This window comes from Glycine max, chromosome 8, assembly GCF_000004515.6.
Source record: "Glycine max cultivar Williams 82 chromosome 8, Glycine_max_v4.0, whole genome shotgun sequence".
NCBI classification, from domain to species: domain Eukaryota; kingdom Viridiplantae; phylum Streptophyta; class Magnoliopsida; order Fabales; family Fabaceae; genus Glycine; species Glycine max.
This window is the reverse complement of record NC_038244.2, coordinates 20618555-20643819: the sequence shown is the minus strand read 5'-3', so window position 1 is coordinate 20643819 and position 25265 is coordinate 20618555. Positions and strand designations below refer to the sequence as shown.

The following is a 25265-nucleotide window of genomic DNA, read 5'->3' as shown; positions in this document are numbered from 1 at the left end:
ATACATGTGTAAAATTTGTATAAAAATGAGTCATGTTAGCAACTAGATAACTAAAATATCTAATTTTATTTTTTCTAATTGCTCATGACACTCACTTTTCACATGATTTTCACCATATTTATTATTCTTTTTGTTTCAAACATTAGTTGGTTTTCATAGTTTTCATATAAGTGAATATAATGGAACAAGATTCATGTCTTAAATAAATCAAAAAGGTTAAAAATTGTGTCCAAAAATTGAAAATGATAAGCTTATAGAAATGATTAACATATCTTGTAATAAATAAGGTCATTTTAAAGCTTTCAAAATTAGAGATCTAACTGAGAAATAAAAATTAAGTTAACCGATCATTCTTATATGTTAGTTGTTTCTTTAGTAGCTAATACAATATTTTTCGTTAAAATATGTATGATGCGACTAATAAAGTTCTTAAATGGTTTCCTATTTATTTTATTGATTACACATTAGCCCTTCCAAAACATTTATTATTTTCAATTTTCAGAAACAACTTTGAACACATTTTTTATTAATTTAGGATATGAAATTTGTCTCATTATATTTACTTACATGATAACTATTAGAACAAGCATACATTGAGATAAAAAATAAAAGAGACATAAACATGGTGAAATTTGTATGAAAAATGAGTCCATTAACAACTAAAAACTAAAAAACCTAATCTCATTTTTTTTTGTTGTTTATTAAACTTAATTTTCACACAATTTTCACCATGTTTATTGCTCTTTTTATTTTAAACATTAGTCGGTTTTTATAGTTTTCATGTAAGTGAATATAATAGAACAAGTTTTGTGTCTTTACGTCTATAAAAAAAGGTGAAAAATTGTGGCCAAAAATTGAAAATGATAAGTTTATGAAAATGATTAACATATGTTTTAATAAATAAGAAGTTCATTTTAGAACTTTCAAAATTAGAGATCTATTTTAGAATTACAAACTTAGTTAACGAATTATTCTAATGTGTTAGAAGTATTAACTAGTTTATTCTTTATGTTAAGTTTTTATGATGTGACTAATAAAATATTTTGTCAACACTTTCACATGTAATTGTGCATGTGTGTTACATGTTAATTTTTTCATTCTTTTCATGTTATATGTCATTTTCAATAAATTCTTTAGTTGCCAATTTAATATTTGTTAAGGTTCTTACTATATAAGTATTAAATTGTTTAGTCAGCACACACATGTCAATGTGCATGTTAGTTAAGTGTGGTTTTGTTCTCAATTTTTCTAAGTATGTACAACTTATGTCATTTTATTTTAATGAACTTTCTATTAGTTCATTTAATATTTGTTTTTAAATTTATTATTATGTGACTGATAAAGTGTTTTGTCAGAACTCTTACATGTAAGTGTGCATATATGTCATGTGTTCTTTTATTTTTAAAAGTTTTTTAAGCCAAAATGTAAGAATTACTCCTTAAATTACTTTCTTGTTTTTAAATTTTTTCATAGTTCTTAAAGGTCTCCTATTTGTTTTATTAATGACACATTAGCCCTTTCAAAAAAACTTATTATTTTTTATTTTCAGATTTAACTTTGAACATATTTTTTATTAATTTAGGATGTGAAACCGATCTCATTATATACACTTGCATTAAAATTACTAGAACAAACTAACTTTGAAAGCAAAAATAGACATAAACATGATGAAATTAGTATCAAAAGTGAGTCTTGTTAGAATCTGAAAACTAAAAAATCTATTCTCATTTTTTCTAAATTCTCATGACACTCACTTTACACACAATTTTCACCTATTTATTGCTCTTTTTCTTTTATACATTGGTCGGTTCTCATTTTTTTCATGTAAGTGAATATAATGGAACAAGTTTCAAGTCTTAAATCCATAAAAAAAGGTTGAAAATTGTGCCCAAAAATTGAAAATGATAAGCTTATGAAAATGATTAACATGTCTTTTAATAAATAAGAAGTTTATTTTAGAACTTTCAAAATTAAAAATCTATTTTAGAAATAGAAATTTAGTTAACGGATCATTCTTACATGTTATAAATTTCTTTATTAGCAAGTTTATTATTTGTCATGAAGTTTTTATGATGTGATTAATAAAATGTTTTGTCAATACTTTTATGTGTAATTGTGCATGTATGCTACATGTTATGTTTTTTTCCATTCTTTTAATGTATGTATATCACATGTTATATGTCATTTTCAATAAATTATTTATTTGCCAATTTAAAATTTGTTAAAGTTCTTATGATATGAGTATTAAATTGTTTAGTCAACACACATCCCAGGCGTCAATGTGTATGTTAGTCATGTATTATTTTTTGTTCAATTTTTTCATATATGTATAACATGTTTCACGTTTTATTTTAATGAATTTTCAATGAGTCTATTTAATATTTGTTTTTAAGTTTTTTATTATGTGATTAATAAATTGTTTTATCCACACACTTATGTGTAAGTGTGCATTTATGCCACGTGTCATTTTATTTTTAACAAATTTTCAGGGCAAATTGTAAGAATTGTCCCTTAACTTATTTTCCTGTTTTTAAATTGGTTTATAATTTTTATAGAGTTCTTAAATGGTTGTATATTTATTTTATTAATGACACATTCGTCCTTTCAAAAAACTTATTATTTTTTATTTTAGATACAACTTTGAACATAGTTTTTATTAATTTAGGATGTGAAGTTTGTCTCATTGTATACACTTGCATGAAAACTATTAGAACAAACTAACTTTGAGAGCAAAAAGAGACATAACCATGGTGAAATTTGTATAAAAAGTGAGTCTCATAAGCAACTGAAAACTAAAATCTCATTTTTTTTCTTATTGCTCATGACACTCACTTTTCGCATAATTTTCATCATGTTTATTGCTAATTTTGCTTTATACATTAGTTGGTTCTTGTAGTTTTTATGTAAGTGAATATAATGGAACAAGTTTCACGTCTTAAATTCATCAATAAAAGGTGGAAAATTGTGCCCAAGAATTGATAATGATAAGCTTATGAAAATGATTAACATGTCTTTTGATAAATAAGAAGGTCATTTTAGAACTTTCAAAAATAGAGATCTATTTCAGAAATAGAAACCTAGTTAGCAGATCATTCTTATCTATTAATCCTTTTTTTATTAGCTAGTTTATTCATTAAATTTTTATGATGTGACTAATAAAATGTTTTGTCTATGTTTATGTGAAATTGTGCATATATGTCACAGGTTAAGTTTTTTTCATTCTTTTCATGTATGTATATCACATGATATATGTCATTTTCAATGAATTCTATATTTGGAAATTTAATATTTGTTAAGGTTCTTATGATATGAGTATTAAATTGTTTTGTTGGCACACACATGTGTCAATGTGTATGTTAGTCACGTGTTTTTTTTTTCAAGTTTTCTAAGTTTGTACAACATGTGTCATATTTTATTTTAATGAATTTTTTATTAGTCCATTTAATATTTGTTTTAAAGATTTTTATTATGTGACCGATGAAGTGTTTTGTCAGCATTCTTAGGTGTAAGTATGCATGTATATCACCTGTCATTTTATTTTAACAATTTTTTTAGTCCAAAATGTATGAGTTGCCCCTTTAACTTATTTTCTTGTTTGTCAATTGGTTTTCTGTTTTTTTTTTACCGTTCTTAAATGGTCTCCTATTTTTTTTATTCATGACACATTAGCCTTTTCAAAAAAAAACTTATTATTTTCAATTTTTAGACACAAATTTGAACTTATTTTTTTTAATTTAGGATTTGAAACTTGTCTCATTTTATCTACTTTCATGAAAATTATTAGAACAAACTAACTTTGAGAGCAACAAGAGACATAAACATGGTGAAATTAGTATAAAAAGTGAGTCTCGTTAGCAACTGAAAACTATTTTTTTTATCTAATTGCTCATGACACTCACTTTTCACACAATTTTCACCATGCTTATTGCTCTTTTTGCTTTATACATAGTCTCTTTGTGTAGTTTTCATGTAAGTGAATATAATAGAACAAGTTTTACGTCTTAAATCCATCAATAAAAGGTAGAAAATTGTGTCTAAGAATTGAAAATGATAAACTTATGAAAATGATTAACGTGTCTTTCAATAAATAAGAAGGTCATTTTAGAACTTTCAAAATTAGAGATCTATTTGAGAGAGAGAAACCTAGTTAAGGGATCATTTTTATGTGTTAGTCCTTTTTTTATTAGCTAATTTATTCTATGTCATTAAGTTTTTATGATGTGAGTAATAAAAATTTTGTCTACATGTTTAGGTGTAATTGTGCATGTATGTCACATGTTATCCTTTTTTTTCATTCTTTTCATGTATGTAAATCACATGTTATATGTCATTTTCAATAAATTCTATATTTGTAAATTTAATATTTGTTAAGGTTCTTATGATATGAGTATTAAATTATTTCGTCGGCACACACACGTGTGAGTGTGTATGTTAGTCATGTGTTATTTTTTTTTCTTTTTTTTTCAATTTTTCTAGGTATGTACAACATGTGTCATATTTTCTTTTAATGAATTTTCTATTAGTCCATTTAAATCTTTGTTTTTTAATATTTTATCTGTCATTTTATTTTAGCAGTTTTTTTAGTCCAAAATGTAAGAATTGTCCCCCTTACCTTATTTTCTTGATTGTAATATGGTTTTCTATTTTTTTTAGAGCTCTTAAATGGTCTCATATTTTTTTATTCATGACACATTAGGGCTTTCAAAAAACTTATTATTTTCAATTTTTAGACACAACTTTGAACTCATATTTTTTTAATTTAGGATGTGAATCCCATCTCATTATATCTACTTCCTTGAAAACTATTAGAACAAACTAACTTTGAGAGCAAAAAGAGACATAAACATGATGAAATTAGTATGAAAAGTGAGTTTTGTTGGAAACTAAAAACTAAAATCTCATTTTTTTTTTCTGATTGCTCATGACATTCACTATTCACACAATTTTCACCATGTTTATTTCTCTTTTTATTTTATACATTAGTTGATTCCCATAGTTTTCATGTAAGTGAGTATAACGGAACAAGTTTCACTTCTTAAATCCATCAAAAGAAGGTTGAAAATTGTGAACAAGAATTTAAAATTATAAACTTATGAAAATGATTAACATGTCTTTTAATAAATAATAATGTCATTTTAGAACTTTCTAAATTAGAGATCTATTTTAGAAATAGAAACTTAGTTAACGGATCATTCTTATGTGTTAGAAATTTTTGTATAAACTAATTTATTCTTTATCGTTAAGTTTTTATGATGTGACTAATAAAATGTTTTGTCAACACTTTTACGTGTAATTGTGCATGTATATCACATGTTATTTTTTTCATGTATGTATATCACATGTTACATGTCATTTTTAATAAATTATTTATTTTCCAATTTAATATTTGTTAAAGTTATTATGATATGAGTATTAAATTTTTTAATCAGCACACACATGTGCTAGTGTGTATGTTAGTCATGTGTTATTTTTTTTTCAATTTTTCTAGATATGTATAACATGTTTCATGTTTTATTTTAATGAATTTTCTATTAGTCTATTAAATATTTTTTAAACTATTTTATTATGTGACTGATAAATTATTTTGTCCGCACACTTATGTATAAGTGTGCATCTATGTCACGTGTCATTTTATTTTTATTAATGACACATCGGTCCTTTCAAAAAACTTATTATTTTAGATTTTCAAACACAACTGTGAATTCTTTTTTTAATTTAGGATATGGAACTTGTCTCGTTATATCTATTTCCATGAAAATTATTAGAATAAACTAACTTTGAGAGCAAAAAGAGACATAAACATGATGAAATTAGTATAAAAAGTGAGTCTTGTTAGAAACCGATAACTAATATCTCATTTCTCTAATTGCTCATGACACTCCCTTTTTAAACAATTTTCACCATGTTTATTTCTCTTTTTGCTTTATACATTAGTTGGTTCTCATAGTTATCATGTAAGTGAATATAATAGAACAAGCTTTACATCTTAAATTCATCATTAAAAGGTTGAAAATTGTGCCTAAGATTTGAAAATGATAAGCTTATGAAAATGATTAACATGTCTTTTAATAAATAAGAAGGTCATTTTAGAACTTTCAAAATTAGAGATCTATTTTAGAAATAAAAACTTAGTTAACGGAACATTCTTATGTGTTAGTCCTTTCTTTATTAGCTTGTTTATTCTTTGTTGTTAAGTTTTTATGATGTGACTAATAAAATGTTTTGTCAATACTTTCAGTGTGATCATGCAATTATGTCATGTGTTATGTTTTTTCATTCTTTTCATGTATATCACATGTTATATGTCATTTTCAATAAATTCTATATTTGCAAATTTAATATTTGGTAAGGTTCTTATGATATGAGTATTAAATTGTTTAGTCGGCACACTCATTGTGCTCAAGAATTGAAAATGATAAGCTTATGAAAATGATTAACATGTCCTTTAATAAATAAGAAGGTCATTTTAGAACTTTCAAAATTATAGATCTAATTTAGAAATAGAAACTTAGTTAACGGATCATTCTTATGTGTTTGCCGTTTCTTTATTAGCTAATTTATTCTTTGTCTTTAAGTTTTTCATGATATGACCAATAAAGTGTTTTGTCAATACTTTTCGTGTAAATGTGCATGTATGTCATGTGTTATGTTTTTTTTCATTCTTTTCATGTATGTAATCGCATGTTATATGTCATTTTCCATAAATTCGTTATTTGCCAATTTAATATTTGTTAAGATTTTTTTTTTTGTATGAGTATTAAATCGTTTTGTTAGCCCACACACTTGTGAGTGTGCATGTTATTCATGTGTCATATTTTTTTAAAAAAATTTCAAGTATGTAAAGTTATGTATTTGATTTTAATGAATTTTCTAGTAGCTTGTTTTATATGTATTTTTAACTTTTTTTTATTATGTGACTGATAAAGTATTTTGTTAGCATTCTTACGTGTAAGTGTGCATCTATTTCACGTGTTATTTTATTTTTAATAGTTTTTTAGGCCAAAATCTAAGAATTGCCCTTTTTTGTTTCTAAATTGATTTCCTATCTTTTTAAAGTTTTGAAATGATTTCATATTTTTTTATTAATGACACATTAGCCCTTTCAAAAAAACCTTATTATTTTTTATTTCATACATGACTTTAAACATATTTTTTTATTAATTGAAGATGTGAAACTTGTTTCATTATATTCATTTATATGAAATCTATTGGAAAAAATTTTCTTTAGAGCACAAATGAACATCTTGGAACAGCTACCCATACAATGTGAGTATATTAAAGAGACTAGAGGTTGTGGAATGCTTAAGTGCTTAACCCACTCAGTTATTCTATATTTATATAGACTTAGGGAGTAAATACAATGTGAAATTTACAAGAATATTAATGAAGTTCTAGTACCTATGTACATGCATGTGAATTCGTAGATACATGAATATGTGACTAACTAGGCACATTAATAACTATTCTTTATTGGAACAACTACCCATACAATGTGTGTAATTCCAACACTCCCCCTCAAGGTGGAGCATATAAGTCAAATGCTCCAAGCTTGGAACAAATATTTTGAATTTTTGGTCCCCTTAGAAATTTTGTAAAGATGTCTGCTAGCTGATCATTAGAACTAACAAATTCAGTAATAACTTCCTTAGATAGGACTTTCTCCTGGACAAAAGAACAATCAATTTCAATATGTTTAGTTCTCTCATGGAATACTGAATTAGAAGCTATATGTAGGGCTGCCTGATTATCAATACATAGCTTCATTTGTTGAGTATTTCCAAACTCCAATTCTAGAAGTTGTTTAATCCAAACGAGCTCACATATGGTTACAACCATAGCTTTATGTTCAGTCTCTACACTAGACCTTGCAACAACATTTTGCTTCTTACTCTTCCATGAGACAAGATTTCCTCCAATAGACACACAATATCCTGAAGTGAAACGCCTATCAATGGGTGATCCTGTCCAATCTGTATCGCAAAATCCAACTATTTGAGTGCTTCCTTTGTCTTCATAGAGTAGTCCTTGTCCTGGGGCCCTTTTAATGTATCTCAAAATTTGAATTATTGCATCCCAATGATCATTATGAGGAGATTGCATGAATTGACTCACCACTCCAATTGCAAAGGAAATATCTGACCTTGTAATAGTGAGGTAGATAAGCTTCCCAATCAATCTCCGATATCTTTCAGGATCATAATAAGGCTCCTCTTGATTGGGTAGCCATTTTTTATTTGGATCCATGAGACTATCAATTGGTCTACAATCTGACATACCAATTTCTTTAAGCATGTCTAACACATACTTCCTTTGTGAGATGATAATCCCATCTTTTGACTGAGCAACTTCAATTCCAAGAAAATATTTAAGTTTTCCCAAATCCTTAGTCTGAAAATGACTAAATAAATGTTCCTTTAGTTGAGCAATTTTTTCTTGGTCATTTCATGTTATGACTATATCATCTACATAGATCACCAAGTAAACACATTCACTCAATGAGGTATGAAAATAAAAAATTGAATGGTCTGCTTCACTTCGTTTCATCCCAAAAGCTTGAACAATAGAGTTGAATTTTCCAAACCAAGCTCGTAGGGATTGTTTGAGTCCATAAAGAGACCTCTGAAGTTTGCAAACCAAGCTAGACTCCCCCTTAGCAACAAATCCTGGTGGTTGCTCCATATAAATATCCTCTTTTAATTCCCCCTGTAGGAATGCATTTTTAATATCCAACTGATACAGTGGCCAATGACAGATGGCAGCTATGGTAAGAAAGAGTCAAACAAAAGTAATTTTAGCCACAGGGGACAAAGTATCTCCATAATCTAGGCCATAAATTTGGGTATAACCTTTGGCTACCTATTGAGCTTTGAGGCAATCAATCTATCCATTGGCCCAACTTTTATAGCATATACCCATCGACAACCAACAAGTTTCTTGCTTGGGGGAAAAGGAACCAGCTCCCAAGTATCATTATGCTCCAAAGCATGCATTTCATCAATCATGGCTTGTCGCCATCTTGGATGATCAAGTGCTTCACAAAGATTTTTAGGAAGAGAAACAGAAGATAAAAAGGAAATGAAAGAATGGTACGAAGAAGAGGGATAATGATAAATTAAGAAGTTATAAATAGGACAAGGATTACACGTAGACCGAGTGTCTTTCCTAAGAACAATAAGCAAGTCAAGATTCTCTTCGGGTAGGTCTATGGCTGGGTTGTCCACTGGAGTAGGACATGATTCAGCCGGTCTTTCATTACCTTCAAGTTCTGCGTTAGGAATTCGAGGACGACGTTGATATACGATGAGTGATCTTTGAGTCTGCTCAAGTGGAGGATTTTTAGGAATATCTATGGTAGAATCTATAGTTGACTCTGATTCCTGCAAAAAAAGGTGATGAACCAAGATATGGAATAGGAAAAACTTCTTGAAGAGTATTGGACTCAACCATGGAGGGAGCAAAGTATGGTTTTTCTTCAAGACATGTTACATCTGCAGAGATATAATAACAATTATGAATAGGAGAGTAACACCAGTAACCTTTTTGTAATCTGGAATATCCAAGGAAAACACACTTGATGGCTCGAGCAACAAGCTTATCTAGACCTGGAGACAAGTTATGAACAAAACAGGTGCATCCAAAAATACGTGGATCAACATGAAACAATGGTTCTTTAGGAAATAAAATGGAATATGGTATTTTATTTTTAATAGAGGAAGAAGGCATCCGATTAATCAAAAAATATACTGTCAAAACTGCATCACCCCAATGTCGGACAAGTACATTGGCATGGAGTAATAATGTCCGAGGAGTCTCAACAAGATGCATATTTTTCCTTTCGACAATGTCATTTTGTTGAGGAGTATGAGGACAAGAGGATTGGTGGAGAATGCCCTACGCTGACAAAAAGGAAGAAATAACATAAGAAAAGTATTTTTTCACATTATCACTCCTAAGGATCTTAATTGTCTTACTAAACTGAGTTTTAATTTCATTAATAAAAGAAGTGAGAATGGACAAAATTTCATATTGTTCTTTCATTAAGAAAACCCAAGTACATCGAGAAAATTCATCAATGAAAGTAATGAAATATCTATAACCCATAGACGAAACACGATTAGGACCCCATATATTAGAGTGAATAACCGAAAAAGGGGAATCAACATGACTTTCAACATGCCTAAAAGAAGAACGGACATGCTTTCCTAGTTGGCATGACTCACAAAATAGGTCCTTTATTTTTTCAAGACTCGAAACCATTATTTTTAATTTAGATAAATGTGGGTGTCCCAAACGTTCATAAAGGAGCTTTGGTGATGTGGCAGCACTGCAAATCCAAGAAAGATAAGGCTTAAGGTAGTAAAGACCATGAGACAAGACTAAAGGTTGTGAAATGCTAAGTGCTTAACCCACTCAGGTGATCTATATTTATATAGACTTAGGAAGTAAATACAATGTGAAATTTACAAGAATATTAATGAAGTTCTAATACCTATGTACATGCATGTGAATTCCTAGATACATGAATATGTGACTAACTAGGTACATTAATAACTATTCTTTGTTGGAACAATTACCCATACAATGTGTGTAATTCCAACAGAACATAAATATGGTGAAAATTGTATGGAAAGTGAGTCTCGTTAGGAATTAGATAACTAAAAAATCTAATCATTTTTTCAATTGCTCATGACACTCTATTTTTACACAATTTTCACCGTGTTTATTGCCCTTTTGGTTTTAACATTAGTTGATTTCTATAGTTTTCATATAAGTGAATATAATGGAATAAATTTCACGTCTTAAATGAATCAGAAAAAGGTTAAAAATTGTGCCCAAAATTTAAAATGATAATAAACTTTTGGAAATGATTAACATGTCTTTTAATAAATAAGAGGTTCAATTTTTATTCTTTGTCGTTAAGTTGTTTATGGCGTGACTAAGAAAGTGTTTTGTCAACACTTTTACATGTAAGTATGCATGTACATCATGTGTTATGTTTTTTTTTCATTCTTTTCATGTATGTATATCACATTTTATATGTAATTTTCAATACAATCTTTATTTATCAATTTAATATTTGTTAAGGTTTTTTTATGTGTATTAAATCGTTTTGTTAGCACACACACTTGGTAGTGCGCATGTTAGTCACGTGTCATTTTTTTTTCAATTTTTCAGTTATGTACAACAGGTGTCAAATTTTATTTTAATGAATTTGCTATTAGTCCATTTAATATTTGTTTTTAAGTTTTTTATTATGTGATTGATAAAGTGTTTTGTCAGCACTCTTACCTATAAGTGTGCATGTATGTCACATGTCATTTTATTTTTAATAATTTCTTAGGCCAAAATATAAGAATATTTCTTGACTTATTTTTTGTTTTTAAATTTTTTTTATAATTTTTAAAAATTCTTAGATGGTCGCCTATTCGTCTAATTAATGACACATCAGTCCTTTAAAAAAACTTATCATTTTTTATTTTCAGCCACAACTTTGAATCTTTTTTTTTATTGATATAAGATGTAAAATTTATCTCATTATATTCTTCTACATGAAAACTATGAGAACGAACTAATTTTCATAGCAAAAAGGAGCATAGACATGATGAAAATTGTATGAAAAAGAATCTCGTTAACAACATGAAAATTATGTGTATCAGGTGTCATATTTCATTTTTAATAATTTATTTGCTAATTTAATATTTATTGAGTTTTTTATGATCTGAGTATTAAATTATTTTGTCGGCACACCAACGTGTTAGTGTGCATGTTATTTACGTGTCATGTATTTTTTCAATTTTTCCACGTCACAAACTAAAAAAGCAATCTAAAATCCCAAGTTACTTTACCCAAATTTCCATTATATACCTTTGTTGTTACTATTCCATTTCATCCTCTCTAAATCAGACCTTATTTCACTTTGGGTGCACTTATGCAATGAGTATGAAGTTTTCGTCTTCATCAGTCTGGTCACGCAAGGAGATTGGATATGGAGATGATGGGGTGATTTTCACAACTAGTAGCAATGCAAAATATCCAGAAAAGATGTTTCGCATAAGCCCTAATTGGAAAGTGTGTACTTTTTTCATCTCTAGTTTTTGTGATATCCTTTTTTATATGTATGAATTTCTTGAATATTATTATTAAAACTATGAAGTTTACCCAAAAAAAATTTCTTTGACTTACTTGAATTTCAAAAGTTAAACTTAATTGAAAGAAGACGGAGGCTATAGTGAGAGATTTGACACGTGTCTCATAGTAGAAAACATGTTTCACAATGTTAGATCTATTAATTTTTACATTTATGATTCAAGTTTTTCTTTTTATCTTTGACTTTTGTTATCCATTTTTTCCCAATTTGTCCTCGCCACCCAATCTCCTTTCACCCCCTAAGGCCCACTTTCTTCCTCTACACCTATGGTAAGGCCTTTCTCCTTTCTAACAAGGACCTACTCTCCAACTAAAAATAATCTATCATCATCTCTAAGGCCTTTCTCCTTTTTGACAAGGACCTACTCTCCAACTCCAAAAAATGTCTCATCATCTCCAACAAAAAATGCACTTTTGAGTTTTAGATCTAAAAAAAAAACTTTCTTATTCATTTGTGACTTACTTGTTTGGAAACCATATGGCTGGATCTCCGTTGTTAATTGTTTGACGAGGGTTTGGATTCGCTTAGCTGGAGTTTGGAAGCCACAAATGTTGTTGAAGGTTTAGATGCGCTTCATTGGGTGTTTGGATGGGGTAGGTGGGATGTAATTTGTTATGAATTTGGGTTGCACAAGGAGAGGTAGCTGTGGTGATCTTGGTTAGTCTCGCATCAATCAGAGATTTGTATCTAGGGAATCCCAAACATTGCTTTAACCCTTCGACAGAAATAATAATGTGAGATTGATGGTTGAGGAAAATTTGTCATGCATGGCTTATGCGATAAACTCGACGTGTCACTAGAGAGGGAAGGAGAAGGTTTGGAAAATAGAAGTATAGGGGATCAAGAAAATGGTAAATCAGGAAAGAAAGGGAGAAAAAAAAATTCAACCGTCGTTTTATTTATGTGTGTGTGTGTGTGATACATTGCATTACCACTTTGTTAGTTTTGGTTGATTTAGGAATGAATGAATTGGAAAAGATTAAAAAAAAGGATGAAAATGAGAACTTTTGGTATTTTGGATGACATGAAAATAGAAGCACAAATAACTTGTGTAGATGCCACCAAAATTTCTTTTCTCCCTTTTGGTTGTGAAATGCATTATGAAAAACAATGAATGACACATCCTATTTATAAGTGACACTTTACTTTTACCATTTATATATATTCCTTTTAAAATTAAAAATATTTTTTAACATAACTAAATATTATTATTATTATTATGTTAAGAAAAAAATTTATAGTAAAATTTAGATATCATTTTTTATTTATTTTTGTGGACACCTCTTCCGGTGTAGTCTAGTACTCGATTGTATCTGGAATAAAATTATCCTGGAAGAAGAATATTTGTGAAAAACAAAAAATAATAATTAAACTCTATTAATATAACCTTTTTTTTGTAATTTCCTACCATTTTACAAAAATTAAAAACTTGACATTTACCAAGAAGACTCTATAGAGAAGCCAGAAAAGAAAACGCATTTGGTCTTGATAAGAGAAATAGCATGCAGAAACAAAAAGTCATGCTGAGATATCCAAGTAGTACACGGATCAGCAAGTAACTTCAACGACACAACACGAAGCTCAGATCTTTGATTCGTGTGTTCCACCCTTCCAATCATGTTACAATAACCTAACACCTAATACTAACTTGTCTTATAATACTTACAAGGAACACCTTGATTAAGGATACGCCATTTATATGTTACTATAAAAAGTTTGGGTCCTCTAATTTGGAACTTTCTACGTACGTTATTATTTGTAAAATTTAAGATAAACTTAATTGGAACGGCATGTAAATGGCACGTTAAATTGGGTAAGCGAGAAGTTTCACCTTTCCCCCAATTCTATATATAATTGTTAATGTTGATGCTTCTTCTTCTCTCTTTATCATTTTTCATTGTTATGAATTCTTATCACATCTTAATTGATTGTTTTTGCTCTTAATCTTTTTCAATGGAGGCTGAGGTTTTAAGAGCTACCATGTCACCACCACCTTTTCCTCTGTCTGGTTCTTCAACAAAAACTCACAGGGCTTGCTTTCCCTTCAACCCCATCTCATGGAATGGCAAAACATTGGGTCTTTCTCTTCAGGCATTTCCCCCATCATCCTCTGGGTGAGTACTCTTTTATCAAACTAGTTGGCTTTTGAAAATTTATTGTGCATTTGAAAAGCTTTTATTTAGAAGTTTTGATGTGTGACTTAGTCATGTTGTTTGAAACACAGAGATAGTTGGATAGTTAAAAAAAAAAACAAATGTAGGTTCGATCTTTTATATTAAAAAAAATAATAATTAATATTTATCGATAAAAAAATTATTGTTAGGAACATTTATGCCTGAGGAATGCCAGAGTTTATGGTTGCTATTTTACATCATAGCTGCCCTCGCGGCATGAAAAGGAAAAGAAAAAGAAAACATTTTTTGTTTATTAAATATTAGAGGGTAAGCAATTGCCCTGCAATTTAGCTCGTTGCATAGTCAGAACTATTAAATCTGGTAGCAATCAATATATAGGTCGCTGTTATGCTCATTTTCATTTCTTTGTCGGGTATCATCGTGTGATTCTCTTTGTCAAATGATACAATCTTATGACAACAGTACTAGATAATCAATAGAATGTTGTACATCAATGTTTCTTGAATTTCTCCAATTATTTATACAAGACAAAATTCATAATTTGGTTCTTCAACTCTACTTTTTTTAATTTTAATCCTCTAACTTTTTTTTTCATTTTGGTCCTATATTATTTTTTTATGTTTCAATTTGTTTCTATTTTCTGTAAAAAATTATTTCTATTTTGTCAACTATAGTGATTTTTGAACTACCATAAATTATGGGTGTTTTTTTTATTGCCACAATAAACAAATTGGACCAAATTGAAAGAAAAAAAAAGATAAAAATCAAAATAGACTTTGTGTATACTATATAGAAAGGGTTATATATAGTGGGATGAGGTGTTTTTCAAGGCGTGGGAGTCTGTGAATAAGAATTAAGCAAGTAGAAGTATCATTTATTCATTTTATTATATTTCATGCTAGCAATTCTTAACTATCTAAACTACTTCAATAAATTCTCATCCTCACTATGTAGCTTATACTAGTAATTAGTAAAGCCTAGTTTTCCTACACCATCTTTTCATCCCTAAGTCAGTATGTGCTTAATTTGTTGTTTCTGTGAAGGATTTCCTCGCTTTTTTGCCTTCCAAGTTTTTGTCTGTCAAATTTTAAAATTAGCTTATTTCTTCCATGCAGACATGTGCCATCAGAGAAAAGTGATGATGGAAGTGAAAACCTGACCCTTGAAAGTATAAGACGTAGTTTAATTCGTCAAGAGGATAGCATAATCTATAGCCTTTTGAAGAGAGCACAACATTTATACAATGCAAAAACATACGACCCTGAAGACTTCTCCATGGATGGATTTCATGGCTCGTTGGTTGAATACTTGGTCAGGGAAAGTGAGAAGCTTCATGCAAAGGTATGGAACAAGGGTGAGATAATGATAAAATGAAAAACACTATTGAGAAGAAAAGGAATCTAGTGAAAATGTTAAGTGCCAAAATATTGATATATTGATGTTGTTTTCCTGACTTGGTTTCCACTGCACTGAAGGTTGGCAGATACATGTGCCCTGATGAGCATCCTTTCTTTCCTCATGACCTACCTGAATCAATGTTACCTTGTCATTACGCTCAGGTAAGTAATATGCCTTAAGTAACACTATTAAATCATGGTTGTTTTCTTTAAGTGGATTTTAATTTGCCATGGAGATTGTTACATTTGCATGGACAAAACTATGCTTCCATGTTGGTATAACAAAATAATTCTTCTAAGATTGCACATCAATTAAAAATGTGATCAATGTAGTCCTTACAAGGTTCGACAAGTCTTAGTTTACAAGTTGATTTTATAGGGTTGAGTTAGTCCTTTGATCTATGTTTCAAGACGATGTTAGAGTCTATGTTAGATCCATTATTGGGGTCTCTTACCTTTTCTTTCTCACTTCATGGATAAAGTTACTTTCAATGATCTTTTTCCAAAGTATTCCAATTTTATTTTTACGTACCTTGTTACTATAATTCCCTTTCATTATATATTTTGAAACTGAATGGAAGCTAAAAGGTAATATGTATAAAGAAAGGTAATTTTAAAAAAGAAGTTTCTTTAAATTAATGACTTTAAGGGAGCACGAAGAGAGCCTTTGAATTTAATTTGAAATGACAATGTTCTCTTCTGTTTTCAATTATAGCAGAACAAAAGCATATTTTAGAGAAAGAAATAATTGAATACCAAGCATGCAAATCCCTTTTGAGATTTGTAGTTTGTGAGACCATTTTTACCCGACACACATTAATAGTAAAATGAGGAATGAAAGAAAAATCAGTCTGCTGATTTCTTCAACAAGAACAATTTAGTCCGGTTTCATAAATTCATAGTGACATGTACATTATTAAATATGAAAGTATATTTTATTAGTTAACAGATTCCATTAATTGATTTATTATCTATTTACAAGCTTTCTCGCTTTGTTACATGTTTAATGGTGGTTTGAGCTGTTGCTAAATCTTTATATGGTAATTGATTCTTAACTAAATCTTTGTGTAATGCGCAAATAGGTATTGCATCATAATGCGGATTCAATTAATATAAATGATCAAGTCTGGATGATGTATTTTGGAGATCTTATCCCAAGATTAGCCAAGGAAGGAGATGATGGCCATTATGAATCCACTTCTATTTGTGATATAATGTGCTTGCAGGTACACCTTCTTAGTTAATTAGCTTTTACTAAACTAGTAACAAAACAGTGTTCTCCAATCTTTCTCATTCAAATTTACCAATTGAAACTTGAAAGGTTGATTTCCCTCCCTCCAAGTTTTGAGATTGTAACCGCAATTCATAGCTTCCAAACTCTTGTTACATTGCTGGAAACTTCTGATTCTTGTGATTGCAGGCTCTCTCAAAGAGGATCCATTATGGAAAATTTGTAGCTGAGGCAAAATTTCAAGCAAATCCGGATAACTATAAAGATGCCATTTTAGCCCAGGTACAAAATACATGTGGTAGAGCGAGACTTGTATGCAATTCTTGTTATTTTTCTAGGGAAATTTCGTATTACCTTTCTGCTGACATCAAAATAGATAGAGTATGTACTAATTTCATTTCTATGCATTATTAGTGTAAATAATTTTTTAAATTCTAAAAGTCATCAAATTTATCATGTGTCAGTTAGTAATAATCATTCTTGGGCCATACTATTTTTCAGACCATGTATAAATATTATGGCTTACTGTAAAATAGTACTTATTTTATGTACATAAGTTTGAGTTTGTAACCATTGGTGCATAATTTTCCAATAGTGGAGAGACATCTTTGTGGTGCCATTTGCATTTTAATTCTGCATGTTAGATTTGCACTGAATCAACTACATATTGTCACATTGATTTTGCAGGACAAGGATAGGTTGATGGATATGCTAACATATCCGAAAGTTGAAGAGGAAAACATGATAAGAGTAGAGGAAAAGGCCAAAAAATTTGGCCTAGTAGTGGATTTAAATGCAAAGAAGCCTCGAGCTGAGCCACTGTACATAATAAATCCAAGTGTGGTTTCTGATCTGTATGGCCATTGGGTCATGCCATTGACAAAGGAAGTGCAAGTTGCATATTTATTGAGGAGGCTGGACTAAACATATAGTAAGAGTTCTTGGTTATGTTGGTGGTAGAGAACCAATAATTCATGTATATAAATAAAGCTTAGACTGAGTAATAATGTCTTTGAATGGACTTGAATTTGATAGAAATTAACAAACACCGTTTTCTTTCTTTGGATGATGTCTTTTATATCCTAAGGATTTGCAATTTGCAAAGGAGCATGTTGGGGTTGTGTTCTTATAACATAGTTTGTCTTTGAACATCTTTTTCTGTGTTATTTTTATTGTAAATTTCGTTCATTGAAGATTTTCCCGATGTTGGTTGTTCTTGTTCCGAATCAACTCAACAAGTTTTTTAGATTCTTAAATCTTTTTACGAAGGGCCTGAGAGGAAGTTATATCTATTGAAGGGTGCTGGAGATCGCTAGCAATACTGGCCAGGATTAGTTTCTTTCAAAGCAGCCTTTCGAGACTGAGTTTCTGGCCAGGAACTGAACTTAGAATTGAGGGCATTTTTTGAGGGGAAAAAAGTATATTAATAAAATAAATAAATAAGAAAGTATAAATATGTAATAACTTAAAAAGAGATGTTTATAAATTGTTGCTGAAATGATTATGGTCGGCCCATTTGTGTTGGTATATTGTTTGATATTATTATGAATAATTAAGATTAAATAGTATAATATAAGTTATGTGATACTTTTAAGGGATTATATGATTTTTTAAAAACTTTTAAATTTCTTACTCTAATATATATATATATATATATATATATATATATATATATATATATATATATATATATATATATATATATATATTCTTTCATTTTTAAATTATTTATCATTTTGAAATTTGTAATTTATTTTTGAAAAATTAAAAATCATTAATTGTATTAAAATTAAATATTTAAAAAAAATATTTAATTTTCTTTGAAAGGTATATATGATCTTAAATTATAAATAATTTAAAATAGAGTACACGTTTCTTTTCTTCTTTTTTTACAACATACGTATCTTAAACAAGGATTGAAACAACCAAAAATTGCTCAAGAGAAAATACGTAAGTTAGTAAGTTACGTACCATGTTAATTATTGTAAATCATTTTCGTGTACATGGAAAGAAAGCTGTTAGTAAGATTATTGATGACGATTAGTCAATGATAACATAACATATCATTCGGAGGAATGATTTAACAATTTCCCTTGGGTACGGATTTCAATAACCCACAATCAAATCCTATGAAACTTTTGTATAGTGAAGTTTATATTTTAAAAACAAAGATGATTATGAAAGCATATATATAAACTTGGTTAAACTATTCGTGTGATCTTTATTTTAAGTTTTAATCTTTATATATATAAAAAAAACTGTAAACTCTAGTCTCTAATTTATATTTGCGACAATTTGTCATCACTAGAAAAGGTTTTCTCTAGTATTCTCAACGGGATGAAAACTTACCTTTTATATATGTAGTGTAGAGACTAATACTCTAATAGCATGTTTAGTTTCATGTTTTGGACGTGATTTTTAGAAGTTAATAGTTATAATTTTTACATCTCAAACAAAATTTCTCTATTTTCAATTTCAAAATATCCTATAAAACTTACAAATTTTTTAATATAAAAACTAAATCTTAAAATAGAAACAATTTTTAAAATTCAAGTGAATAATTTAACCGATAATTTTGGTGTGTTGACGAGGTAGGGTTGAGTCTCACGCCGGATACTGAGTGAGTGCTGAAAGTCTCGGATAAGGACAGTGCCAATTGGCAACTTGCTTGGATGTTGGAAGCACGTCTATATGTATTATTGCTGCCAAATATTGCCAATTGTGGATCAATTAGCAAGCCAGTGGTATGGTATTAATTTCACCAACTCACCAAACTCAACTTGCACTTACGAAACAGTATCGCATTTAAGGAGCAAAAGTACAACAAATAATGCTCACACGCTTGTTGACCCAATCCCTCTATCCTTCTCTCCCATCTCCATGCATCCAACTAAACAAAAAAAAAATAAACCAAACAAGAAAACATTGTTAATTCCACCCAGTTGTGTGGAACTTGATCAAATTTTCAAGTGGTATAGATTGTTTATATATGTATACAAACTCAACTTTATTATTTATTATTGTAATTATAATGCTTACAACGAGTGTAAATTAATTAAGACTGTAGCAACTTTATTATTTTAATTAAAAGTAACACCACTACTAGAAAAAAAAAAGGTTTTCAACATTAGTTCTTGAGCACATTTCATTATGATTTCCAAACCTTCTTTGTAGTCGTCCTTGTAAAAAATGTTTATTTTCCACATCGATTTTTCAACCATCTTCATATGTCATTTTCTAAGAGTTTTCGTCGGAAGCTGTCTTAGAATGTTACATTTCTAAGAAAAATTCACAAAAATTTAAAATTGTAACTTTTGTAAAAAATATAAAAAAATTTCAAGAAAATATGATGATCACAAAATCATGAAAGCTAGCTCAACTGGCTTGTATGAAACAAGAAAAACTATTTCAATATATCTTAATGAACTAATTGAGATGCTTAAGGCTTCATTGAAGCCAGTGAAGCTTCAAAAAGTCATAGATAATTCAAAACATTGCGATGGAAAATTGGCAAATTTGGCAATTCAAAGATATATTAATGACACAAAGTAAAGCAGTAGAATTATCACCGTCTGGAAGATAACCTAAGTTGAATGCCACAAGCCTATGCAGAATATTAAGAAGCAAGCTTTAAATGTTCAGGAAATTGTATACATAGCAACTCACCATGATATGTAGTTTTATAATAATAAATACATAAATATTCAGGGTTACAACTAATATTGATAATCTTTTGGATCAATGTAATGTTTAAGTAGACACTAAACTGATGGTGTTAGGCTTGTAAATCAACATTCAAAATTACTATTTTTTTCTAGTTTTGTATTCATATCCAATTGATGGAAACGTGGAAAAATAATAATTTAACATAAAATTCTTGGGATCTTTTCTTTGAAAATTGTTTTGGTAGTATCTTGTATTCCTGTATGGTTATTGCAATCCACTGATCTAATAAGAATGACACAATCAATCATTAGTCAACAATAATATATAACTAGCTCCATATGGACCTTATCAAATGTGAGTTTACCAACCTAAATCTATAATCAAATCAGCCTTTAAAGCCTGGCCATGAAAGTGGAATGGCATGATATGAAGATTTTATATTAATTCATTGTAAATTTTGAGACATATCTATTTAGCCTTGAATAAGATGCATGCAGATGAGACCAAGTTGGCATAAAGACCGAAGGTATAATTCTATTTTCAATAAATCTATTAAATGAAGAATATAATTAAATTAAGAGTATACCCCAATCTTAGTCTCCAACATGATAAGCATCAATCACTTTAGTTCCAAACTTTACACAATCCCTGACTTTGCTAAAGGTCATTTATTTGAGTCCTTTTCTCCCCTTTATTTTCCACTGTCACTTCATATAAATAAAGAACTAAGTGAATGATGTTTTGCAAAGTTAGGGACAACAACAATAATTTTATAAATTCAAGGACTAAAGTGATAAATGCTCACAATTTCAGAGACTAAGATGAGGGTTTACTAATGAAATTAACTGCACCAGTTATTTATTATCATTAGCTTCTAAACACAAAGTAGAAACAGGGGAATGAGATTAAGGGAACATCAAGCAAGTACCTAACTGAAGCATTCCTTGGAACACCATTCTCCATTTTACTGTGGCAGAAATTGAAGAGCTTGGCAAGTTGTTTCTGCATGTATTTTGAAATTATTGTTGGGGACATGAAAGTTCTTAGTTGTTGTCAAATTAACTGGACATGAAAGTTCTTAGTTGTTGTCAAATTAACTACAACAAAACTAAAAGGCTCGAGGCCAGTTCAAGTGCCAAGACTAGGATCGAGTATTATCCTACTAACTTTGTCTATGGCTATGTAACATAGACTATTTTATATAATATTTTCACCAATTAAAAGTTGAAACTAATTGCTCAATTATAGTCCTGATCTCATTGGGATTAAGTAATTCTTCCAACAAGGGTGAAGTGTTATCTAAAGCATCTTTTTTAATGTCCAATGCATATACACAACCATTATGAGAATCATCAGAAACCAAATTAAGCATTGCTAAGGTGTCAAAACCATTGCCACAAGTGGCATCAATGACAGTGTCTCATTTCTGGACAACATGTTTCCACACCCTGGTAGGAACAAGAAATGTAGCTATTATTAAGGCTAAATCTATATAGATAAATATGAGAATAATAAAAAGTAGCAGGCCAGCCAAATAGAGTTCTGTAACAACCTTGGAATATGTTTAATTTTAACTCAATCGAAGAACCTTTTATAAGCATGGAAACTGAAATGGATATATAACAGAGGCCATCTAAATTATATAGCAAAGAGAATTTTGCCACAAATAAGAATTTTAGACTACAGAAAGTTAAATTGCTCAGCATTTAGTGGCTCTGTGTGATACAAATGCAGCATAAGATCAATTCCAAGTCCAACAATTGCTTAAATAATCATAATCAATCATATACAATGTAATTTTCTAGTATCACGCTCTCGTAAAACATCCGCTTATGCATATATACCTTCAAATTAAAAAAAGAAAATTATTTATACGATTATTTGTGACAACAAATAAAGCTGACATAATAGTTAGAGATTAGCATATCAACCATGGTTGAGAGAGAAAAAACAACATGTACAAAAATCTGAAATTTTAATCTGTCCCTTTATTAGAAGAAACAATAACAACTCAAAATTGAAAACTTAGAGGCAACAAACATGTGAGTGCATTTTTTTTGTAGAGAATCAAAAGCAGAACACTCAGCCACTGAGGCCTTTAGAACATAGGTCATGGACAACAAAACTGACTTGTCACTAACCTGAAAATTGGAAAAACCAAGCAGAAATTTTGAAAACAGAAGCATTTCAATTTTCAATGAGTACATGCATGTGAGCAATGTCAGTTGCCCTCTTCTTCCCAAAGAGATAAGACACCAAAACATCCTCCAACCCTAGAATATTTATTCTTCATGATTATTAGAAGCATCAATAGCAGGCTCCGTGAGAATCCTTGCCTGAGAAAACAACCCATCAATTCTGTAAATTTTGCAAACACGGGCTAAAACATTTCAATAGTGTAAAATTAATAGCAGGATACAAAATTGATTTACACCGCCAGGGAATGACCATGAAACTCCGATTATAAAATCAATTATGCAAACACTGGCTAAAACATTTCAATAGTTAGAGGGTTAGGGTTTTGTGATTGTTGAGAACGAGGTAGCCTGTCCAAAATCAGCGATCTTGAGGAGGCCGAGTTCGGAAATTAAGAGATTAGAAGGTTTCAAATCTCGGTGGAAGACCATGTGGCGGTGAGCGGCGTCGAGGCCGAAGAGAATCTAAATCACCGCCGGTGGGGAGCGGCGACGGCGTCCTCGTCTTGGCGCCAAAAGTACTCGTGCAAAACGACGACGTTTGAGTCAGAAACACAAAGATGTCATTGTTTTAGCGTCCTAAAAGGTTATTTTTGTAGTAGTACACTCAAATTGTCTACAACTGATCATAAGCCAGTATCAAAGATAAAAATGTTCACATTAAAATTAAGAGTTTTACTCTTAACAAAAAAACATATTTTTTTTCTTTTTGCCATTTAATTATATACCGGAACAAGATTTATACTAGTTTTCTACTATACAATTTAGTGATATATAATATTAAGATTAAATTAATAAATTAAAATTTATTCAATTTTATCTTATATAATTCTGTAAAAAAAATGAACTGAGTGAAGAAGAAAATAAACGTGTCCTAAAAATTTTGGACACCTTAAAGGAGAATCAAACAGTGCATTTGGGGTGCCAATTACTAGTATCATTTTGCTGACAGTGCGTGATAGTGAACTGAAATTTAATGAGGTTTTAATTTTTAGCCCACTTGTGGTGTTTTATTGAGGACCACTGTACTCGTTGGTCCCTTTGGCTGGCATTCATTTGTATTTATTGCTACTTTAATTAGATGGCTTATTTATTCGTAGCTGTCTAGTATTTTATTTTATTTTTTAAAATTATATTCAACGCAATATCTAATATTATATATGCATGTAAATACTTTTCTTAGTGAAAATTTCATTGTATCATATAGAATTAACATTTCCTAATTAATATTTCAGTATTAAATAAAATATTGTGTATTCAACTCGATCGATTAGGTATTCTACATGCTATCATAATCATATATGATACGGCTAAAAGAAACAACATAATATAACTGTATAGCGTACTCACGTTAACTATAGAAGTACATAACTTCAATTTTACTGCATTGAGGAGTGATTATCTTATTATTATTATTATTAATGAGAAGTGAATATTACAATAGCACATTTGGGTTCCCTTAATTATTATGGAAACCTTTCTATCTATTATTTTTTTTCAATGACTTCTCCATCAGACAACTATTAAGCTCGACAGAGTCGACAGTACTGAAATGCGTATTGAAAGTGAAAATTAAAAATGCCTACTAATTTCTAATATAATTAGTATTTTAGTATATGGATTTAAATAATAAATATTTATTTTTATATAATTAAAATTTATAATAAATAATTATATTTTTATATAAACTATATTTTAAATTTCCAATGAACAATATAAAATGTTATATAGAGTTATTTTTAACTATTAATGATTTTAAAAAGTATTTATTGAAATTTAATTTAAATATAAAGATAAAAGAAGATAAATTAAAAGGGATAAACAATTAAAAGTAAATATATAAATAAAGAGAAAAAAATGACAACTAGAGATAGTTGAAAGAAAAATTATTTTGCTATTTGTAAAAGTTGTATGAGAAACACGTACACATTTAAAATAAGGAAAATGGAAAATATTGATTATGTTTAATAATAAAGAGAGTGAGTCTCTTTAAATTTGTGTATTTTAATTTATGATATATAAAAGTAAATTAAACATAGTTTTTCTTTTTCAGATTTAACGCTTCCTTTTTTAGCATTTCAACCCTGTCTTTGTTCACCGACTTGCCTTAATTTATTTGCCTGATTAGTCAATTTTAAGCACACAACTTTCCAGGGTGTTGAATTGATGATTTAACTTTCTCCACGTATACACCTACCCAGTTCCATAATTATCAAAAGAAAACTATCTAGGTGCTTAGAATATTTCTTCTTGCAAAAATCAAATTAACTGATTTTAAATAAAAAATTTATTGTAGTTAAGATATGCATTTAATTTTACATGATTCTAATTTGATCCAGTAAAATACATTCAACAAGTTTTCTAAAGTAGTCTTCAATGTGTAGATCCATTACAACATTTTTTCTCTCTCACTTGTGTGCTGATTTGAGACTGACGTATTCTTGGCAATTGGTACTGGTATAAAAATCTTTTGAATAAATTTTATTGATGCTC

General features: G+C 29.3%; 1 protein-coding gene and 1 long non-coding RNA gene across 3 annotated transcripts; one reads left to right on the top strand and one right to left on the bottom strand.

Moving 5' to 3' along the window:
* The first annotated feature begins 11886 nt into the window (after window positions 1-11886).
* Window positions 11887-18043, top strand: LOC100782140 (chorismate mutase 1, chloroplastic). 2 transcript variants are annotated; one of them, XM_003530369.5, is made up of 7 exons: window positions 11887-12069; window positions 14108-14262; window positions 15399-15624; window positions 15759-15842; window positions 16763-16906; window positions 17101-17193; window positions 17599-18043. In XM_003530369.5, the coding sequence occupies exons 1-7, from the start codon at window positions 11935-11937 to the stop codon at window positions 17833-17835; spliced, it is 1074 nt and encodes a 357-aa protein (XP_003530417.2). In that variant the 5' UTR covers window positions 11887-11934; the 3' UTR covers window positions 17836-18043. The 2 variants fall into 2 exon arrangements, with proteins under 2 accessions (XP_003530417.2, XP_014634708.1); XM_014779222.3 differs by lacking the exon at window positions 11887-12069 and adding an exon at window positions 13539-13961.
* A 1316-nt stretch (window positions 18044-19359) lies between these two features.
* Window positions 19360-23424, bottom strand: LOC100781604 (uncharacterized). The gene is made up of 3 exons (XR_001389525.3): window positions 22719-23424; window positions 21506-21579; window positions 19360-19801 (listed from the first exon to the last, which is right to left on the bottom strand). It is a non-coding gene; the product is annotated as an uncharacterized lncRNA (long non-coding RNA).
* Window positions 23425-25265: the final 1841 nt, after the last annotated feature.